Below are 21,120 nucleotides of genomic sequence, written 5' to 3'. Positions count from 1 at the left end.
CCGTAGGCTGGTGGTAACCACTAGTTGTTCGACATTTGCCCATTCATCATCCTCCTTCAGCTTACTGGGTCTGTACCTGCGGTAGAGCAACTAATTCTCTAGGAAGAATCCAGGGATACTGTCAGGTTGAGTCTCAGCCTGAAAGAATAATGGTGTTAATGAAGGATCCTCCCTCTGTAACTTGCGGAACTCCAACCAAGTAAGATTCGGTGGTAGATTCTGATGGTCTTGAGGGACAGCGGTTGCACTAGAGTCAGCTGGTTGCGGGCGTGCAGCTTGTGCACGGGTAGTCACCATAACCGGAGGAGAAACTTCATCACTTTCTTGGACCTCTGCTGGAACATACTTAAAGATGGGATTGTCCACTACAGAGTTACACACTTGGGGTTTGTCCATGATGATCAGGTTTGAAGGTTGCAGATCTTCTGCCAAGTCATTGCCCTGGAGAAGTTGCACTCCAGACATGGGAAAAGGCTTATCCCTGATGGCGACTTGGACTTCACCGGCCATGAAAGGACAATCCAGGTGGACTCTGGCGAGTGGATACGGAGTGGTAGCAGTAAGATCAGTGATATGGACGGTTTCCCCGGTGTAGGTGACGTTAGACACAGCCGATTTCAATATTATTGATTGAAGAGCCGCTGTGTCCCTCAAGATCTTTAAATTGAAACGTCCCACAAAATCTGTATCGTTGGTACAGAGACAGTTCTAAGATACAGGTGTTTGCTGAAGAGACAAAGATCATTAATAGGAACACCAACATTCATCACAGACCTACCGGACTTAGGAGGAGTCGGTTTGGGTTTAGGAGTTTCATTGCCTTTGTATTGAGCTTTTCCACATTTATCCATGGTATGTCCATAGAGTTTGCAATACTTACAATACAATTGAGAGCTCGCTTGATCGGTACTCACTTTATCATAACTATACCAAGACTTCTTACAGGAAGGTGGATTTGGTGTTAGCCGATGGATGAGGCTGTAGGTGTCAGCCGACTTCGCACATTTGATGTAGTCGGTTTCTTCTTTGTCTGCTAAATATAAACGGACGGAAGGGGGAACACGTCTCAAAAATTCCTCAACTAGCATGAGGTTGACGAGTTCTGAAAATGTAGAGACAAGTGCTGCTTCCAGCCATTTCATGAAATATCTTTTCTTTGTATTGGCAAATTCTAGAAAAGTGGTGGTACTTGCCTTTAGATAATCACGGAATTTTTGTCTGTAGCTTTCGGTGGAGAGAAGGTAGGCGTCCAAAACTGCTTGCTTCAGGGTCTGGTAGTCATTCTCAGACGCTAAGGTACTGAGAGTAACTGCAGCTCTACCTGTGAGATGCACTCTGAGAAGGATAGACCACTGATCTGCAGGCCAGCTAAGTTTTTAGCTAGGGTCTCAAAAGTGGTGAAAAATACATCGATCTCTGTCTCAACGAATGGTGGCATTAACTTACTTGCATGGGAGACATTGAAACTTACGGGAAGACTAGCTGTAGCTTGTTGGCGCTGAGTGTGGTGTGTAGTTTCCAACGCGAGTTCTTGTCGACGATATTCGAAAGCACTATCAGCTAGCTGTTTACTGTGTTTCCGTTGTATCTCCAGGTCACGTTTTCTTGCTTCAAGCTGCTCCCTCTCCCGCTCACGGAGTAGGGTAGCCTCACGTTCCTTGAGGGCCGCCTCTCGTTCCTGTTCTTCCTTCCTTATGGCAGCCTCTCTTTCCCTGAGTGCAGCTTCTTCTTTCTTTATCTGGAGAGCTTCTTTTTGTTGTTGGAGGGCTTCTTTTTGTTGCTCCCGCTCGATCTTTGCAAGTTCGAGCTTTAGCTTCATAGCTGCCAGAGCATGTTTATCTGTAATATAAAGTCTGTAAATCTGTAATTATCAGTTTTCGTGAGCTTCAGAGTCTATCTTTCCTTCATCTAAGAGGTAATCCAAGATAAGATTGCGCAAGTCATTTTTGTTGGCTCCATGGGGAGCCAACAACGAGTATCTAGGTATCGAGTATCGAGTATCGAGTATCGAGTATCGTGTATCGAGTATCTAGTATCTGCACACGAGTATCTAGGTGATACTCGTGTGCAAGAGTTTGTAATTCGGTCCTCTTGGCACGACTTAAGTTCCCTACTTCACTTGCTGCGTCGTTACGAAATGCTTGGAGACGAAACATGTTGAAAATAGCAAATAAATGTACAACGAATATACTGGTGATAATGTAAGTGACAGGATGACGTGGCAACTGGTAACTATCCTGTGGAGTTTTAATCGTTAACAATTAACGTTAATTTTAGTATGGTAATTTATTAGTCAACCAAAATCGCAGGAAATCTTGTACCTGGTACTCAACGTAAGAGAATAAGGGCAAGAAAATCCTACTAAATAAATGAAACCGACAGTTTCTAAAACAAATGAAACATTTAATTGTTTCAAAAGTGAATAAGGTAGTACAAGAATGTAGGCATACCTTGCCGATTCTCTATAAGACAGAAGCAAGGGTTTTCCCACTAAATGAAATATGATACTTACAGAATTAGCGAACTTTGTGCTCTGAAAAAAGAAAGCTAATTCCCTACCTAAGTAAATATCATCATCTCTGACTGACGTGTAGGGGTGCAAGTGTCAACTGGTGACGAGAACTGCTGTTGAGGTCCCAACTCAGCAACTTAGTCCGTGCTAGAGGAACTATGGCCCTCTGTATCCTCCTTCAGTCGGATTGCAGAAGATAGGGTGCTTTGACCAGAAGACAAACCATAGTACCAGGGTACCAAAATGATGATCTGTCTGAGATTGAGAAATATCCTAGGGACAAAAGGTGGAAAACACGAGTAATAACACGGAGGGACGGATGACCAATTAAGAGAATGACTGAGGCCTTCAGTTACCACATAATCCAAAGTTATCCAACACTCACCATATGCTACTCTCGGAATGCACAATACACACAGCACCATATAAATCTTAAAAGTTGTGAAAATATTGAAAAGCAACTGTATCAAAGCCAAGTACACTTACCACAAATTGATGTTCTAGTACTAGTACCTGAGTGAAGCTCCCGGACAGGCCCCCATTTAATGTGACGGAAAAATGAAAGAGTGTAGATGTTCGGCAGTCCTCCTAATGGCTGGTGTCAATGCCTATCACATTTAAGAAAAAATAAGATCGACTGCTTGGCTGTTGTCTGTGGTAAAGTAAGAGAATACATGCAAAACACACAGTATGAACAATGAAACTTTAATTAAATTGAAAGCAAATTAAAAACAAAGACAATTCCTTGGCTATGTACAGTGCAAACAAACAAGTCAAAAAAATAACATAAAAATTAAGAACAAGGGTGACGTTACTCTAAACATAAAATAAAGACAAAATGAAATATACAGGTGCTGAGAATATAGAACAAGCTAGAAACCTTCACCAATAAACAGAGCGTATATCAGTAAGTTGTTCACAGCTTGAGAGCACAAGGATATTCTAACTGCAATTGCTGGTTCAAGCCCAGACATCGACTTGGTAGATGGCGCTGAGGTGCAGGTGTGCAGTCGGCGGGTCACCAATCAGAAGCAGGCAGGCTGGAATGGTAGTTTGCCGGTTGACGACGGTGGTGAGCCGGCATGGAGGGAGTGTGGAGTGGGGGGAGTTTCAGGTACGTTTGCCTCCTGGTCAAAACGTTTTGTGCTACTGGTAGACGTATCTTGAAGGTAGCATCATATTGTTGTATATATATAAGTAACTTTATGTAGGGAAGAGCAGGCTCAATCTCTCTTGAAAGAGATTATCGTCACAATATATATATATATTGTGACGATAATCTCTTTCAAGAGAGATTGAGCCTGCTCTTCCCTACTTTAAGTTACGCCAAAGACACAAGTATAAGATGCTACATTCAAGATACGTCACCAGAAGCAGAAAACGTTTTGACCAGGAGGCAAAACGTATCCAAGATCCCCCTACTCCACACACCCTCCACGCACTGGTTCGTCATCAAACCAGCTAACTACCCTTCACCAGCTTGCCTGCTTTTGATTGGCGACTTGCCAGCCGCGCACCTGCACACAGCACCTCAGCGCCCTCTACACGAATCGACGTCTGAGCCTGACCAGCAATCCACTTCAGAATATTCCTTGTGCTCTTAAGGATGACACCTCTCTCTGGCATACTCGCTCATTAGCTCGTATACAAAGGGAGGTTTCAGCCATAGCCGATATTCTCAGCACCATTTTAAACTTGTATTTTGTATTTCACATTGTCTTTGAATTTTCTTTATTATTTAACTGTAATTTAACTTCCAGAGATTTTTCTTTATTTTCATTTATGTTTAAAGTAAATATATTAAAGTTTCATTGTTCATATTTTGTGTTTTACGTGTTCCTCCCTCTAACTTATCACAGACAAAAGGCACGCAGTCTATATTTTTGTTTAAAGTGTGACCAGGCTTTGACACCTGCCATTGGAGGACTGCCGAACATCAACACTACAACACTTTCCCGTCGCATGTTAATGGGGGCCTGTCCAAGGAGCTTCACTCAGGTACTAGTACCAGAACGTCAATTTGTGGTAAGCGTACTTCACTTTGCTAAAGTAGCCTTTCAATATTATCATTAATTTTTATATTTATATGGTGCTGTGTGTGTATTGTGCATTCCGAGAGTAGCATATGGTGAGTGTGAGATAACTGTGGATTACGTGGTGACTGTAGGCCGCAGTCATTCTCTTAATTGGTCATCTCTCCCTCCGTGTTATTACTCGTGTTTACCACCTTTTGTCCCTAGGATATTTCTCATATTTTCGGCAGATCATCATTTTGGTACCCTGGTACTTTGGTTTGTCTCTGGGTCAAAGCACCCTATCTTCTGCAATCCGACCGAAGGAGGAAAAGAGGGCCATAGTTCCTCTAGCACGGACTTTGTTGCAGAGTTGGGACCTCATCAGCAGTTCTCGTCACCAGTTGACACTCGCGCCCCTACACATCGGTCAGAGATGATGATATTTACTTAGGTAGGGAATTACCTTTCTTTTTACAGAGCACAAAGTTCGCTAATTCTGTAAGTATCATATTCATTTAGTGGGAAACCCTTGCTTCTGTCCTATAGAGACTCGGCAAGGTATGCCTACATTCTTGGACTACCTTGTTCACTTTTGGAGCAATTAAATGTTTCATTTGTTTTAGAAACTCAGTTTCACTTATTTAGTAGGATTTTCTTGCCCTTATTCTCTTACATTGAGTACCGGGTAAAAGATTTCCTGCGACTTTGATTGACTAATCATTTACCATCCTATAATTAACTTTAATTATTAAAGATTAAAATTCCACAGGGTAATTACCAGTTGCCACGTTATCCTGTTTCTGACATTTACCATATCACAACTATATTCGTGTACATTTATTTGCTATCTTTCACCATGTTTCGTCTCCAAGCTTTCCGAAACGATCCAGCTGGTGAAATAGGGACATTATGTCGTGCCAAGAGGACTGAATTACAAACTCTTGCACACGAGTATCACCTAGATGTTCCCCATGGAGCCAACAAAAATGAAATACATAACCTAATCATGGATTACCTCTTAGAAGAAGGGAAAATTGACTCTGAAACTCACGAAACTTATTCTATTGCAGATAAAACTGATTTGGCAACTATGAAACTCAAACTCGAGCTTGCAAAACTCAAGCGAGAGCAACAAAGGGAAGCCCTCGAACAACGAAAAGAAGAAGCCGCAATCAGGAAAGAAGAACAAGAAAGAGAAGCCGCCTTGAAGAAAGAAGAACAAGAACGAGAGGCCGCCTTGAGGAAAGAAGACCAAGAACGAGAGGCCGCCTTGAGGAAAGAAGAACAAGAACGAGAGGCCGCCTTGAGGAAAGAAGAACAAGAACGAGAGGCCGCCTTGAGGAAAGAAGAACAAGAACGAGAGGCCGCCTTGAGGAAAGAAGAACAAGAAAGAGAGGCGGCCCTAAAAGAACGAGAGATGGCTCTCAAGGAACGTGAGATTGCAATACTCCGTGAGCATGAGCGAGTACAGCTTGAAGCAAAACATCGTCACCTGGAGATGCAACGCGAGCATGACAAACAACAAGCCGATATGGCTATAGAATGTCGTCAACGAGAACTCACGTTGGAGACTTCACATCTCACTCAACTCAATGCCAGCAAGCTACCGCCAGTCTTCCAGTAAGTTTCAATATCTCCCATGCAAGTAAGTTAATGCCACCATTCGTTGAGACAAAGATCGATGTCTTTTTTACCACCTTTGAGACCCTAGCTAATCAACTTAGCTGGCCTGTTGACCAATGGTCCACCCTTCTCAGAGTGCATCTTACAGGTAGAGCTGCAGTTACTCTCAGTACCTTAGCGTCTGGGAATGACTACCAGACCCTGAAGCAAGCAGTGTTGGACACCTACCTTCTCTCCACCGAAAGCTACCGACGAAAATTCCGTGACCATCTTAAGGCAAGTACCACCACCTTTCTAGAATTTGCCAATACAAAGAAAAGATATTTTATGAAATGGCTGGAAGCAGCACATGTCTCTACATTTGCAGAACTCATCAACCTCATGCTAGTTGAGGAATTCTTGAGACGTGTTCCCCCTTCCGTCCGTTTATATCTAGCAGATAAGGAAGAAACCGACTACATCAAATGTGCGAAGTCAGCTGACACCTACAGCCTCATCCACCGGCTGACACCTACAGCCTCATCCACCGGCTGACACCTACAGCCTCATCCACCGGCTGACACCTACAGCCTCATCCACCGGCTGACACCTACAGCCTCATCCACCGGCTGACACCTACAGCCTCATCCACCGGCTGACACCTACAGCCTCATCCACCGGCTGACACCATCACCACCCAACCTGTCCTCTTAAAAAGAACGTCAACTGTTGCCGTTTGACTCTACGGCTGTTTTTGGACGTTATTTTGTCTTAAACTACGTCTATTTTCGCTTCCATGGACTATCTCTTGTTATACAATGAAATACCACACTCTTATTATTCTATAACTCACTGACTATGCTCTGATATATGTTCTTCAAGTAAAAATACATATATTTTTGCCTTAATTTGGCCATAATCCAGAAAATTCCAGCCCATTGATCTTTATATTTAGGAAAACATCTAATAAATTTGGAAATGAATTTTTCGTTCGCCGACAGTTTCCTGTTACTATTTAGTCTTTTATGCTTTAATGTCGCTGGTCATTGTGACTTTCCCAGGATTTATATATGTTTTGTAGTAGCATTTAGTCACACTACAATAATTTAACTAATGGGAAACCTTTATAGTCGTCGTAAATTAGTAATAATCATTTATCAAATAATAAATTAGCAAACATGTACAACTTCTTATGTTACGACTTTTCGGGTAGGCCGTTCTGTTTGTTTACAACCCCAATGTTTCAAAAAACACAATACTTTTAATATATAAGTGACTAAGTATGCTCTAATACATGGTCCTCAATGAAAATTATGTTTTTTTTGTTAATTTGTCCATAATGAATAAGATTCGTTACTGTTGATCTTTATATTAAGAAAAACATCTAAGAAATTTGGTATTGAATTTTCGTTCAAATAAAGTTTCCAGTTACTATTTCCTAGTTATCCTTAAATGTAGGTGGTCATTATTTTACTGTTATGTATATAGAAATTTAGCATTATGCATTTATAATACAGAACAATTTGGTCGTTCCACTGCCTCATAATTATATAAAATACATTGTGACAAATACTTGATAATTAAAATCAGAGTTTTTTGACAACTATAAAAAATCCTGTTGAAATCATGCCGTTTTGAGTTGTCATACGCTTCTTAGTAAATAATATTGTGTAATGTTTGGCACAATTTATCACTGTATTTACAAACTGTTTAGGTATTAATGTATTCATTTTTTTTAATGTGTAATATGTTACTTAATCATAAACTTCTTTTGCAACATTTATATCAGTTATAAATAATTGTCGCGAAACGGCGTATGAAAAAATAAATTTCCCCAAATGAAATTAGTGTATCGGCGATCGAGCGGCCATATTTAAAAGTGTATACTCTTGTCACTGTTCTGACATTAGTTTTCGATGTACGTATTTCATTTTTGTACCAATGTGTTCGCAATAGAATGTTCTAGAAGAACATAAGTATAAAACGTCACATAAGGATGTGTTCGACCGGCAACATATATAAAAACTACGTCGATTATACTCGTCGTGTCAATAATACAATTGTTTTACCACGCTGATTCAATGCCATACTGTTTTCTCAAATAAGCTCTTCGGCTATTAGAGAAAACGTAAATTTCATGGCGAACATTTGTAAACTATCCCCAAGTAGATCTGATCGAAATTGGAATTTATACAAATATTTATTCTCGTGTTGCCCGCCACTGTCACCCTTGAGTAACCAGAAACGGATATACAGTAAAAACTAGGCTAACTCATCCTAATCCTTGCACAAACCCTCCAGAATTTCTTTATTGAAGATCAGCAATTATTGCGCAGCTCATATTATACAGTTTAAGAATGAGATTTCCTTGTTCTAAAGGAATGAAAATAACACTGCCTTAATCTCAGTCGATTAAGGCAGTGTCTGGGATGCTCCCGGTGCCCGTGCCTGGTGCTCGTGCACCAGGCACGGCCGATAGTGTACGTTTAATTGTTCTTTTAGTGTAAATAACGGAATAAAATGTAAGACATAGTATGCAGATCTTTTTCCAGATGTCTTTTTTTTTCCTAAAGAAAACTAAGATATTGCGAATTTTGCTTAACAAGTACAATAATTATTAACTTTTTGTCGTTATTATTGTTATAATTAAAAGAATTACATCTTGTTTTTTTTGCTTATGTACAAAACATAGTCTAATAACCACAGTTCGTTGCCCCTAAATCATCACAACATAACCAGTTTACTCATGTCATCGCCCCTAAATCAACAAAAACAACCAGTGTATTATTGTAAATAATTATATCTTATGATTTCTCAGCAATGGTAAGACATTTTTAAGACTCTAACCTTCGTAAGAAGGTATGATGTATACGAACTGATCGACCGGGCTTCACAACAAAAACATGGCCACATGAGTTGGATTATTCCGGTAATATTGAACTACTGTTCATTGTTATTAGTTTAACAATACTGTTATGGAATGTCATAAGAGTTAGGGAATGTCATAAGAGTTAGGGAATGTCATAAAGAGTTAGGGAATGTCATAAGAGTAGTCACAGGGCAACCAAAGATACCCAGCTTCTGGGTACGGGATCTTTGCCCGAAACGCTATGCGTGCTAGTGGCTTTACAATAATAATAATAATTGATTTAGGAAAAATATATACATAGATGCAGAGTTACAGTACAAACATTCTGTTTGATTTATAGATAGAGGTAGTACATACAATACCTAAAGCCACTAGTACGCATAGCGTTTCGGGCAAGATTGTAAAATCATCATTATTCCTATTTTCTCTCTTAACCCCCAGTGTACCATCTCGTATATTAATAAATAAATAACCAGGTTTTTTTTATGCGGCTGTGCTGAAAGCCTGACGTAAAATAAATCATTGTGTCGGAGAACAGGAAGCTACAAATTAGGCTTATATTGAGGTTCCCCCCTCCCCCCTTTCCCCCCAATTACAGGTCTGTCTAATTACCACAAGCTACCACAAGCTACCACAAGCTACACAAGCTTCACAAAGCTTCCTGGCAATACGTTAGTAATGAATAAATATGATATGTTAGGCTGACCTAACCTAATCAAACCTAACCAAATCTAACCTAACCAAATCTAACCTAACCAAATCTAACCTAGCTTAACCAAACCTAACCTAACCGATGCTTGGATCGTCGACTTGATTTGGTGTCACCATTTCTTTATTTTCGTCTAATTTCTTTATAAAGAGATACTTTTTCAGATTAAAATTATGTTTTTTCGTGTTGTACATTCAGTACCAACATTATAATTAGTAAATATATCTTATTTATTCATTACTAACATATTGCCAGGAAGCTATGTGAAGCTTGTGTAGCTTGTGGTAGCTTGTAATTAGACAGACCGCCAATTACTGGTGGAGTAAATCAGCCTAGCCTACTTCTTCCTAGCATAACCTAGCCAACACTAGCCAAGCCTAGTCTACCCTTGCCTAGCCTAGCAAACAGCCCTTGAACCCCCTACTGTTAAGACTCTGCTCTCTGATTGTACCTATGACACCTATTATTAATTTCCTTCTGTATCTTTAGCTCCAGTATGTTGTTATATTATGCTGTGCAAATTTGGGACCTGGCCCTCTAGTATCTTACATATATGTATTATTTGATACCATTCTTGTGTCCTGTCCAGAGAGTACATTTTGAGAGCTTTGAGACTGTCTCAATTATTTAGATGTTTTATCATTTATATGTTTGCTGTTTATGGTCTCTTTATTTCCTCGAATTCAGAGATTTCTCCTGTTCAGAAAGGGGGAGTCAGTACCGAGCAATACTCAAGATGGGACAGCACCAGTTATTTGAATAGTATTAGCATTACTGTGGGTGGGGTCTTTGAATTTTAACATTCTCATAAACCATTCCATTATTTTTCTGGCCGCCTCTATATTTGCTCGGTTATGTTCACAAAGTGTGAGGTCGTCAGACGTCGTAATTCTCAGATCTCTTGCATGTTTTTTCCTTCTTAGAGTAGGTCTGATTGTCCTGTGTTCCTTGTTTCATTTAATTTCCTCGTTTCTACCATACTTCAGCACCTGTAACTTATCACTGTTAAAATCATGTTATTTCTGTTTTTTCAATGTCTCCTACAGTGCCAATTTTCTTGTGTCTTCTGTATCATCTTTAGAGTTTCATTGTTCAAATGTGTTATAAAATACATGCACCACCATCTTAGTGGTGCATATATGCATTCTACCTTGCATTTATATGCAAGGTAGAAAAATATGCATGAAAAAATATATATGAAAAATATGCATTTTTGTTTTTTTATAATTAATCTAAACTGATGCTATTGTATATCTGTTAATAATTTATTTTTTTTTTTTTTAGGTAAAATTTAAATCAGACAACATTATCAATTGCAACATTACAACATTGTCAACAATTCTATCTGAGAGAACATTACAGCAATGGCTTCCAGTAATTCAAGTAAGTTACATTATAATTGTGATTTGTTTATAATATATACTTTAAATTTTATTTTTGTATGTTATTAATTTTATTTGGGTGTAAGTTCATATTATCATTAGATATAGAGTATAAAATCTTAATTTTGTTTTGTCAATTTTGTCTGTTAAAATTGCATATCTATTTCAAACTTTATTAATACCACAAAATGTTAGTTAAGTTGAATATTAATTTAATGTTATTGGAAGATCAAAAAACTTAGTAAAATAAGTATTTGAGTCCCAATTCAATTATTTGCAGTTCACAAATATGCAATTTTGATTTACATTGAAAATTCCAGATTATTCTTCTCTTATTTAAACATTAAATTTGGTTTACTTGTGTAATTAATAAAATCTGGTGCTGTACTGGTTCTCAATAATACAATCACAATTCTCCGCTCAGTCTTCTGTAGCACTGTACTGCTTTGTGGTCTTTCATTATGCTGCTACTGTGTTTTTTGTACCACTGTATTACATTTTAAACATTTTACTCTTTTTTTATGATTGCCCAGATTATCTTTATTTACAGGCCAGAAGAAACCTTTCCAGCGGTGTTGTCCCATCTGCAGTAATGTCATTAGTGTTCGTCGACATTTCTGCAACTGTGGACACAGCTTTATAGATGAAAAGCGTAAGGGTGATGTAGAGCGGGAGGATAAATATAAGGAAATGGGTCGAAGAGCTGCTAAGCATCAAAACCTTTGCAGATCATTTAAAGCCATGAAAAAATCTGTAAGTATTTCATGCATTCTGTTATTTCTTCAATTAGAATTGTATCATATTGTATTAATATCCATTCTGTTAGGTTTTAAATTTTCCCACAAATAAACAGATTTTAAGCCATTTGATAATTAATTAGTATTAACATTTTCAATTTTGGTGTATACTGTACTTATTGATGTTAATAATAAAGTAATGTGCATTATATAAGTATTTTTGTGTTATTTTATATTTTTTTAATTTCCATTAGTTATGTAATTATACTTTAATGATATAACTATCAGTAGGTCTCTTAAACTAGGTAAGAAAAGTACATCTTAAGCTACTTCGGTACTTCTGCACTTTTGCAGATGTACCCAATGCTGTATGAGGGAGGGATGCTGTCTGTTTCAGAAGCTTATGGTTATCCCATCTTATATTCTGTAATCATAAAGTTAATCTCTTTTTTTTTTATAATTGAAGCCATATCTCTTGAACACTGTGTTCAAATTAACACTAAAAATATTTGTTATATTTGTAACTATTTTGTTGTATTGCAGGTCTCTAAGCTACAAGGTGGTGGTTATCAAGTTGCTGTCATCTATTTTAAGGTCTTGAGGTTATCTTGAGATGATTTCGGGGCTTTAGTGTCCCCGCGGCCCGATCTTCGACCAGGCCTCCACCCCCCAGGAAGCAGCCCGTGACAGCTGACTAACACCCAGGTACCTATTTACTGCTAGGTAACAGGGGCATTCAGGGTGAAAGAAACTTTGCCCATTTGTTTCTGCCTCGTGCGGGAATCGAACCCGCGCCACAGAATTACGAGTCCTGCACGCTATCCACCAGGCTACGAGGCCCACGAGGTCGGCAATAGAAATACCACAAAGGGCATGCTACCAGGAAGTGGTCTGTCAAGCAAAAATGTTAATAATCTCACCGAATTGTTTTATCTTGGTAATTATTATTATTATTATTATTTTGCATAAGCTAACAATGAAAATCATAAAACCTGCATGTTCCTTTGTGTTGGCAATAATGAAAAGCATTTACATAGTACAGTAGTTTAGTTCATATATTATGCATCCCATATCCATGTTGTTAGCGGTAGTGGAAATGGTTGCAGAGGCACATAATTAATTGGCTCCGGGATTGAACCAAGCAATTCATTTTAGCTAAGCAAGTTTCAATCTTGATGACCTAATTACATAATTCCATGCACATCACCACATTGACAAGGGGCTCGAGACCGACCATGAGTACAGATTTTAAATTAAGCAACTGACATGTGTGGAGAGCTAGTGTCACAATTGATATGTTTATCTTGCACACTGCCTCCATCCAGTGGACAGCAGTGGATAGGTTACAATCACTTAGTTACTACATACAGTTAGCAAACTGGTGATATTTGACCAAGATTTCTGGCAGCAGATCATTTTGAATGAAATATTTCCTCATGTCTTGAACATTTGTTATAGAATTATCCGAATTCACATATCTTTTTTCACTCCATCACATAGTGGAGGAGGGTGTGCAAATAATTTTGACACACTTTACTTTGCATCAGGTCTATATCATCAGATAATGAGACCTCCTTTACATATGGGTACCAAAATTCCCATAATGACATAGTTAATCATTGCTGCCAAATTTCACATTTCAGTGTTTCTTTCAATTAAAGTTTTTTGGAGGACATATTTTGTAATGATGATACCATATTAAATTTACGCATGTTTCTTAATTTTCAGCATACATGCAGGACAATGGATCAAGTGTCAACAAGATACCAACAAATAATATAGATGCCCAAGAAGATATCAACATCAGTGAGGCAAAAGAAAAGAATGGGGAGCAAGAGCTTAAGTTAAAGAAAATGAAGAAAAAACGAAGACTGTCTGAAGATTCAACTATTAAAGGTAATAAAAACTCATTCTTCGTTTTTTAAATTCAAAGCAAAACTTGTATATATTTTAGACAAGTTTTTAGGTTCCACAATTACATTACTGATTTGTTGCATAAAGTAGTTGTATTTTATACAGCTGATGAGTCACAATAATGTTGCTGAAGAATGTTGTCCTAACCACACACAAAAAGATGAAAATACAAAGACGTTTCGGTCCGTTCTGGACCACTATTAATTCAATTGTTAGTTGTATTATACTTGACTGCTGATATAATTTATTTCATGTATTCCAGTTCACAGTAATATTAAAATTAACATCAGAGCCTGACGGCTCAGTGGACAGTGCTCTGGGTTTGTAATCCTAAGGGTCAAGGTTCTATTTTTATTAGATGCTGAAACAAATGGGCAGTTTCTTTTGCCCTGATGCACCTATTCACCTAACAGTAAATAGGTACTTGGGAGTTAGACAGCTGATATGAGCTGCTTACTGGGAATGTGAGTGTTAAAATTAGGATTAAGGACTTGCCCAAAAAGCTATGCATGCTAGTGTCTGTTCAAGAATGTAAGAAATCTTTTATATATATATATATACATACACATATATATATGTCGTACCTAGTAGCCAGAACTCACTTCTTGCCCTACTATGCAATCCCCGATTTGCCTAATAGGCCGATTGATTTACTTTATTTTCAATAAATTGTTTCCAATTAGTTTATTTGAATTATTATTATTATATTATATTAGGAACATAAATTATTGACTTAGTTGTGTGAGTATAGGTTACGTTTAGATAGGTTAGGTAAGGTTGGTTAGGTTCGGTCATATATCTACGTTAGTTTTAACTCAAATTTCAAAAAATTAACTTATAAATAATGAAATGGAATGATTTATCATTTCATAAGAAAAAAATGAGAAAAATACATAAATTCAGGAAAACTTGGATTATTAGGCAAATCGGGCCTTGCATAGTAGGCTGAGTATGACGTTCTGGCTACTAGGTACAACATACATATATATATATATATATATATATATATATATATATATATATATATATATATATATATATATATATATATATATATATATAATATATATATATATATATATATATTATATATGTCGTACCTAGTAGCCAGAACTCACTTTTTGGCCTACTATGCAAGGCCCGATTTGCCTAATAAGCCAATTTTTCCTGAATTAATATATTTTTTCTAATTTTTTTCTTATGAAATGATAAAGCTAACCCATTTCATTATGTATGAGGTCAATTTTTTTTTATTGGAGTTAAAATTAACGTAGATATATGACCGAACCAAACCAACCTTACCTAACCTAACCTATCTTTATAGGTTAAGTTTGGTTAGGTAGCCGAAAAAGTTAGGTTAGGTTAGGTAGGTTAGGTAGTCGAAAAACAATTAATTCATGAAAACTTGGCTTTTTAGGCAAATCGGGCCTTGCATAGTAGGCTGAGAAGTGCGTTCTGGCTACTAGGTACAACATATAAATATATATATATAAATATATATATATATTTCATTTATTTATTTATTTATATACAAGAAGGTACATTGGGTTTGTGAGAATACATAGCATAGTATTTACAATTTTGTAAAGCCACTAGTATGCGCAGCGTTTCAGGCAGGTCCTTTATCTAATAGATAATTTTAATTAGGTAAATTCTAGCAGAATTAATAAAATAACAAATACATTGCAAGAAAAAAAATGAGATGAGAGAGAATAGTAGGTATATTAAAGCCCATTGGTATATTAAAGCTCTGATTGATTACACTGACAGCTTGATTGGTAATTTAAACAAGATTAATAGACACCATACAGCAGATTGACAGCACATATAAGAAGACAGCAATGATAACAATGGTAAAGATTTTTCAATATTTTGACATTACACTTGTCAATGATACAGGTCTATAATTGAGTGGGTCTTCTCTGCTGTCACTTTTGTAGATTTGAAGTATTGTGTTTGTGTGTGTAGCATGTGCATTAATTCAAGTAGAGTGGCTGTGTGTTATCTGTAGCTGCAGCTGTAGAGAAACACAATTTTTGTTTAATGAGGATATATATTTTATTCAGGTTTTCCTTATTTTCAGTTCACATTCAGGAAAATCAAAAGAGGAAGATCAGGGAAGCGAAAGACAAGAATGTAGAGCAAGAGGATAAGTCCTTGAAAAAAATGAAGAAACACCGACTTTCTCAAGATACAACTGTGACAGGTAATCAAAACTCATTCTTCGATTTCTAAGCAAAACTTGTACTCACCTAGTTGTGTTTGCAGGGGTTGAGGATTGGCTCTATGGTCCTGTGTTTCAACTGTCAATCAACTGGTGTATATATTCTTGGGCCATTCCTCCAGTTTGTCCAGTTTTAGTTATAAATTTTAAAGATTTAAAAAATGTAAAGTAATATAAACTTAATGGTAATTTAAGTAATGAAAACTTATTGGAACTTAAAGTAAAAATGAACTAGAATAATTAATAACAATGGATGACCAATAAAAGTCAAAAAGCAATTATGAAATCTATAAAATTAATAGCTTACTTACTATAATATAATAAGTACACTATAGTTTAATATTAAAGTTACACTAAAACACTAAAACAAAATGTGGTAGATTAAATTGAGATACACTCAGGTACATTGGATGATAAAGTTTATACTAGAGGACACAGGCAAAGCCAGTGTACTATGGAACAAGGAAGTAAAAAAAGAAAAAAAGACAATAATAAAGAAGACCCATTTTTTTTTTTTTAAGTTAAAACCTTTTGAAAGGAAAGGCAGAGCTAAAGTACACATTGGTAGTTAAATGAGGTTATAATTTGAACTCTGGTTATTCAGCAGCTATCCCACAGTCATTCAGGAGAATTGAGGTGAGCTTCAGTTGTTATAAAATAGGTTTTTCCAGTGTCAGTCCCCCTAGCTATAATTGTATTGTCTCCCACAAAACAATGTTTAATTACAGGGGAATTTTTCCAGAAACCCCGCAGTTTAAATAAGAGATTTTGTCTGAACCTGGTCAGACATTTATTCACATAAACATTTGATTTACTAGAGACTGCAGATTTGAAAAGGTCTGACTTGCGGAAGCAGCTATCTAGTTTAACTCAAATTCTCCTGTTATTTATACCCTCCTGTTGATTTGATACCCACTCTATAAGCTGATTTGATGTCACTAGTTTTGATTGAATATTTTGATCATATCTTGGATATTTTGATCTTTGGGGAATATATTTCAATATTTGGATCATACCTTGGATCATTTGGTCTTGGGGGAAAGACCATCATGCATTCATTCATTAATTCATGATGGTCTTGGGAGAAGTTTGTGAATGAATGAATGGAGGTTTTGGGGAGGCTTCAAGTGTGCTTTTTTGACCTGGCGAGTCTTTGGTTCCTGTCCCATCTCAAGAATATCTGATCATATATTCAAAGCTCTTTTTGTTATTTGGCAGTCTACCAGCTGTCAACTATTTGTTGTGATGTGTTTTGTTAATATATATTTTGTTTAGAATATACTGTATGGAAACCAGGGATACAAATATTGTATAGCTACAAATATAAAAAAAAAATAATTTAAATATAAAGTACTTGTTATATATTCTCAAATAATTATTATATAAGTGTGCAATGAATTGATGTGTGCTGTATTTGCAGAGCATCAAATCATGTAGATGGTAGGGCAAGTACCTTGAGGTGCTTCCGGGGCTTAGCGTCCCCGCGGCTCGGTCGTCGACCAGGCCTCCTGGTTGCTGGACTGATCAATCAGGCTGTTGGATGCGGCTGCTCGCAGCCTGATGTATGAGTCACAGCCTGGTTGATCAGGTATCCTTTGGAGGTGCTTATCCAGTTCTCTTGAACACTCTGAGGGGTTTGCCAGTTATGCCCCTTATGTGTAGCGGAAGCGTGTTGAACAGTCTCAGGCCTCTGATGTTGATAGAGTTCTCTCTCAGAGTACCTGTTGCACTTCTGCTTTTCAATGGGGGTATTCTGCACATCCTGCCATGTCTTCTGGTCTCATGTGATGTTATTTCTGTGTGCAGGTTTGGGACCAGCCCCTCTAATATTTTCCACGTGTAAATTATTATGTATCTCTCCCGCCTGTGCTCAAGGGAGTACAGATTTAGGCTCTTTAGTCGGTCCCAATAGTTTAGATGTGTTACTTTTTTTTACTGAGTAATAATTTTTACTGATGGTTTACTGAGTGGATTCTAGCAGTAAAGGTTTTCTGCACGCTCTTCAGGTCAGCAATTTCTCCAGCTTTGAAAGGGGCTGTCATTGTGCAGCAGTACTCCACTCTAGAGAGCACAAGCATTTTGAAAAGTATCATCATCGGTATAGGATCTCTAGTGTGAAAAGTTCTTGTTATCCAACCTGTCATTTTTCTTGCAGTTGTGACGGCTACTTTATTATGTTCTTTAAAGGTAAAGTCTTCAGACATGAGTACACCCTGATCCTTGACATTGCCTTTTCGTTCTATGTTATGATTTGCTCGAGTTTTTTACGTGGTTGCCGTTTTTATATTTTCATTTTGTCCATAGCGCATGAGCTGGAACTAATCTTCGTTAAACACCATATTATTTTCTGTAGCCCATAGAAAGACCTGATCTACATCTGATTGGAGGTTTGCTGTGTCCTCTATGTTGCCTACTCTCATGAAGATCCTAGTGTCATCTGCAAAGGATGATACAGTGCTATAGGTTGTGTTCTTGTCTATGTCCGATATGAGGATGAGAAAAAGTACTGGAGCAAACACAGTACCCTGGGGGACTGAGCTCTTCACGGTTGATGGGCTGGATTTTATTTTGTTGACTATTACACATTGTGTTCTGTTAGTCAGGAAATTGTAGCTCCATCTACCTATTTTTCCGGTAATTCCTTTTGAACGCATTTTATGTGCAATAACACCATGGTCATTTATCAAAAGCTTTTGCGAAATCTTTGTAAATTACATCAGCATTTTGTTTGTCTTCCATAGCATCTAATGCCATATCATAGTGGTCCAGCAACTGAGACAGGCAAGAGCGCCCTGTTCTGAAACCATGTTGTCCGGGGTTATGCAGATGCTGTGATTCCATGTATTTTGTGATCTTACTTCTTAGCACTCTCTCAAAATTTTTTATGATGTGCGATGTTAGTGCTATCGGTCTAATTTTTTGCCTCTGCCTTATTTCCTCCTTTATGAAGTGGTGCTATCTCTGCTGTTTTTAGTATATCAGGGATAACGCCAGTATCTAGGCTTTGTCTCCACATAATGTGGAGGGCCTGTGATAGTGGTTTTTTACAGTTCTTGATGAATATGGAGTTCCAAGAATCCGGGCCTGGTACAGAGTGCATAGGCATACTGTTTATGGCTTCTTCAAAATCCAGTGGGGATAGGGTGACGTCTGATATATGATTTGATGTTGGTATCATATCCATGAAAAACTCATTTTGGTTAGAAATCTTTAGTGCGTTTAATGGCTCGCAGAAAACAGTCGTATTGCTTCCTCAGTAGCTCGCTCATTTCTTTGTTGTCATCGGTGAAAGTTCCATCTCCCTTTCGCAGGGGCCCGATACTAGATGTGGTTTTTGATCTTGATTTTGCATAGGAGAAAAAATATTTCAGATTCCTCTTTATTTCACTGATGGCCTTTTGCTCTCTTTGCCTCTCCCGGGTTTTGTATGATTCTTGTAGCTTGAGTTCAATTGTTTCTATTTCTCTACATAACCTTCTTCGCCGTTCTTGAGATAGGGTGCGACTCAAGTTGTTCCGCGATTCGCTTTCTTTGCCTATATAGGGAACGACGTTCTCGTTCCAATCTGCATCTCTTCCTCTTTTTTCTTAGGGGTATGCGGTTTAAACATATTTTTAGTGCTACTGAGCTTATTTTTTCCAGGCACTGGTTCAGATATGCATTTTCTAGCTGTTCTTCCCAGTTTATTTCTGTGCAGACCTTGTTTATTTGCTCCCAGTTTATCTGTTTATTATTGAAGTTGAATTTGCTGAAATCTCCTCCACCGGGAATCTGGACTGGTTTTGAAGGTCTATTCCCCATGGTTGTCATAACTTCAATTAAGTTGTGATCTGAGTAACAGGTATTTGTAATCATTATGTTCCTGATCAATTCATCATTATTAGTGAAAATTTTGGTCCAGCGTGTTCTTTATAGTTGGTTTTTTTATTTGCTGGTTTAAGGCAAACCTGTCGCACATCTGTAGCAGGTCATTTGCATGTGCCTGTTCATTTAGGCTACTTCCTGGTATTCTTTCTGATATTACTGTATTAGCCAGGTGCTTCCATTTCAGGTGCCGTAGGTTGAAGTCCCCAAGCAGGATGATGTTCGGAGCTGGATTTGTGAGGTTTTCCAAGCAGTGTTCTATTTTCATTAGTTGGTGTTTAAACTGCTGAGGGTTTGCCTCTGGTGACTTATATACAAAGACAATAAGTACATTTAGGATCTCTATTTTGATTATCAGCACTTCCACCATATCATTTGAGGTGTTTAGCAGCTCAGTACAGATGAGTGTGTCTTTGATGTAGAGGCTGACCCCACCCTGAAGCCGGTGTTTCCTATCACATTTAAAAAGATTGTACTCTGAGATCCATATTTCACCATCATGGTAGTCCGGCATTCCGGCAATATTTCTTATAGTCGCTGGGAGGACGTTGAACAACCGCGGACCTCTGATGTTTATACAGTGCTCTGATTGTGCCTATGGCACCTCTACACTATTTGGAAGAATACACACACACTGGGTACTGGGGTGGGCCTACCTCCAAATGGCCCCTTGGTAAAAGTAAACCAATTTTAACTCAAATAATCTATGCTAGGATTCTTGGAAACCATTGTGGCACCACAATTGCCCTTCTTGGTCTCTGTCTACCGATTGTTGTAATGCCTGGTGGCCTCTGTCTACAGACTACTATGGTTCCAAATTTCTGTGATTTTGGTGTTTTGTTTTTTGCAAGAAATAAATATTTATTATATATGTTATGTTTTCCACATTTTCAGCACATCAGTGTCTACTTACTGCTGAAGCAAGTACCTTCATCAGGGTTCCCAAAGATCATATCTTAGAAGGGTCGAAGACGTCCATTATTTTGAAGCCATCAAATAGAAAAGAAGAAAGAAATAATTTGAAGATAGTCAAGAAGGAAGATGTATCTGTTGGAAGAGGGCAAGTCATGATGGTTCAGAAGAAAATAACGCACAATTTGTCTGATAGCAGATAATAAACTATTTTTTGATAATGTAATTGAGTCAGAGGTGACTCCCATCAATCTTACTTCCTTTACAAAACAATATAATTTCTATGAAAAAATTCCTAAGTATTTATGTAACATATATGATATATTTTTTTAATAAAATCAATAAACTTGTGTTTAAAGTCAGTAGTCCATATATTAATT

General features: G+C 37.6%; 1 protein-coding gene across 2 annotated transcripts; it reads left to right on the top strand.

The window, feature by feature from the left end:
- Positions 1-8,813: 8,813 nt before the first annotated feature.
- LOC123750671 (glutamic acid-rich protein-like) lies at positions 8,814-21,102 on the top strand. Of its 2 annotated transcripts, XM_069302663.1 has the most exons (7): positions 8,814-9,058; positions 10,992-11,090; positions 11,640-11,842; positions 12,370-12,531; positions 13,555-13,722; positions 15,824-15,946; positions 20,723-21,102. In XM_069302663.1, exons 5-7 carry the CDS (start codon positions 13,560-13,562, stop codon positions 20,941-20,943), a joined length of 507 nt encoding a protein of 168 aa, XP_069158764.1. In that variant the 5' UTR covers positions 8,814-9,058; positions 10,992-11,090; positions 11,640-11,842; positions 12,370-12,531; positions 13,555-13,559; the 3' UTR covers positions 20,944-21,102. The 2 variants fall into 2 exon arrangements, with proteins under 2 accessions (XP_069158764.1, XP_069158763.1); XM_069302662.1 differs by lacking the exons at positions 8,814-9,058; positions 10,992-11,090; positions 11,640-11,842; positions 12,370-12,531 and adding an exon at positions 12,556-12,763.
- The last annotated feature ends 18 nt before the right edge of the window (positions 21,103-21,120 follow it).

Source organism: Procambarus clarkii, chromosome 48, assembly GCF_040958095.1.
Source record: "Procambarus clarkii isolate CNS0578487 chromosome 48, FALCON_Pclarkii_2.0, whole genome shotgun sequence".
Classification (NCBI taxonomy): Eukaryota; Metazoa; Arthropoda; class Malacostraca; order Decapoda; family Cambaridae; genus Procambarus; species Procambarus clarkii.
This window is presented reverse-complemented; position numbering and strand designations above follow the sequence as displayed.

What these genes read in the sequence shown, in the direction of transcription:
- LOC123750671 (XM_069302662.1), top strand. Translation starts at nt 12,700, where the DNA reads ATGCTACCAGGAAGTGGTCTGTCAAGCAAAAATGTTAATAATCTCACC. An exon ending in CACCGAATTGTTTTATCTTG is followed by an intron (nt 12,764 to 13,554) that starts GTAATTATTATT and finishes CTTAATTTTCAG; the next exon opens with CATACATGCAGGACAATGGA. An exon ending in TGAAGATTCAACTATTAAAG is followed by an intron (nt 13,723 to 15,823) that starts GTAATAAAAACT and finishes CCTTATTTTCAG; the next exon opens with TTCACATTCAGGAAAATCAA.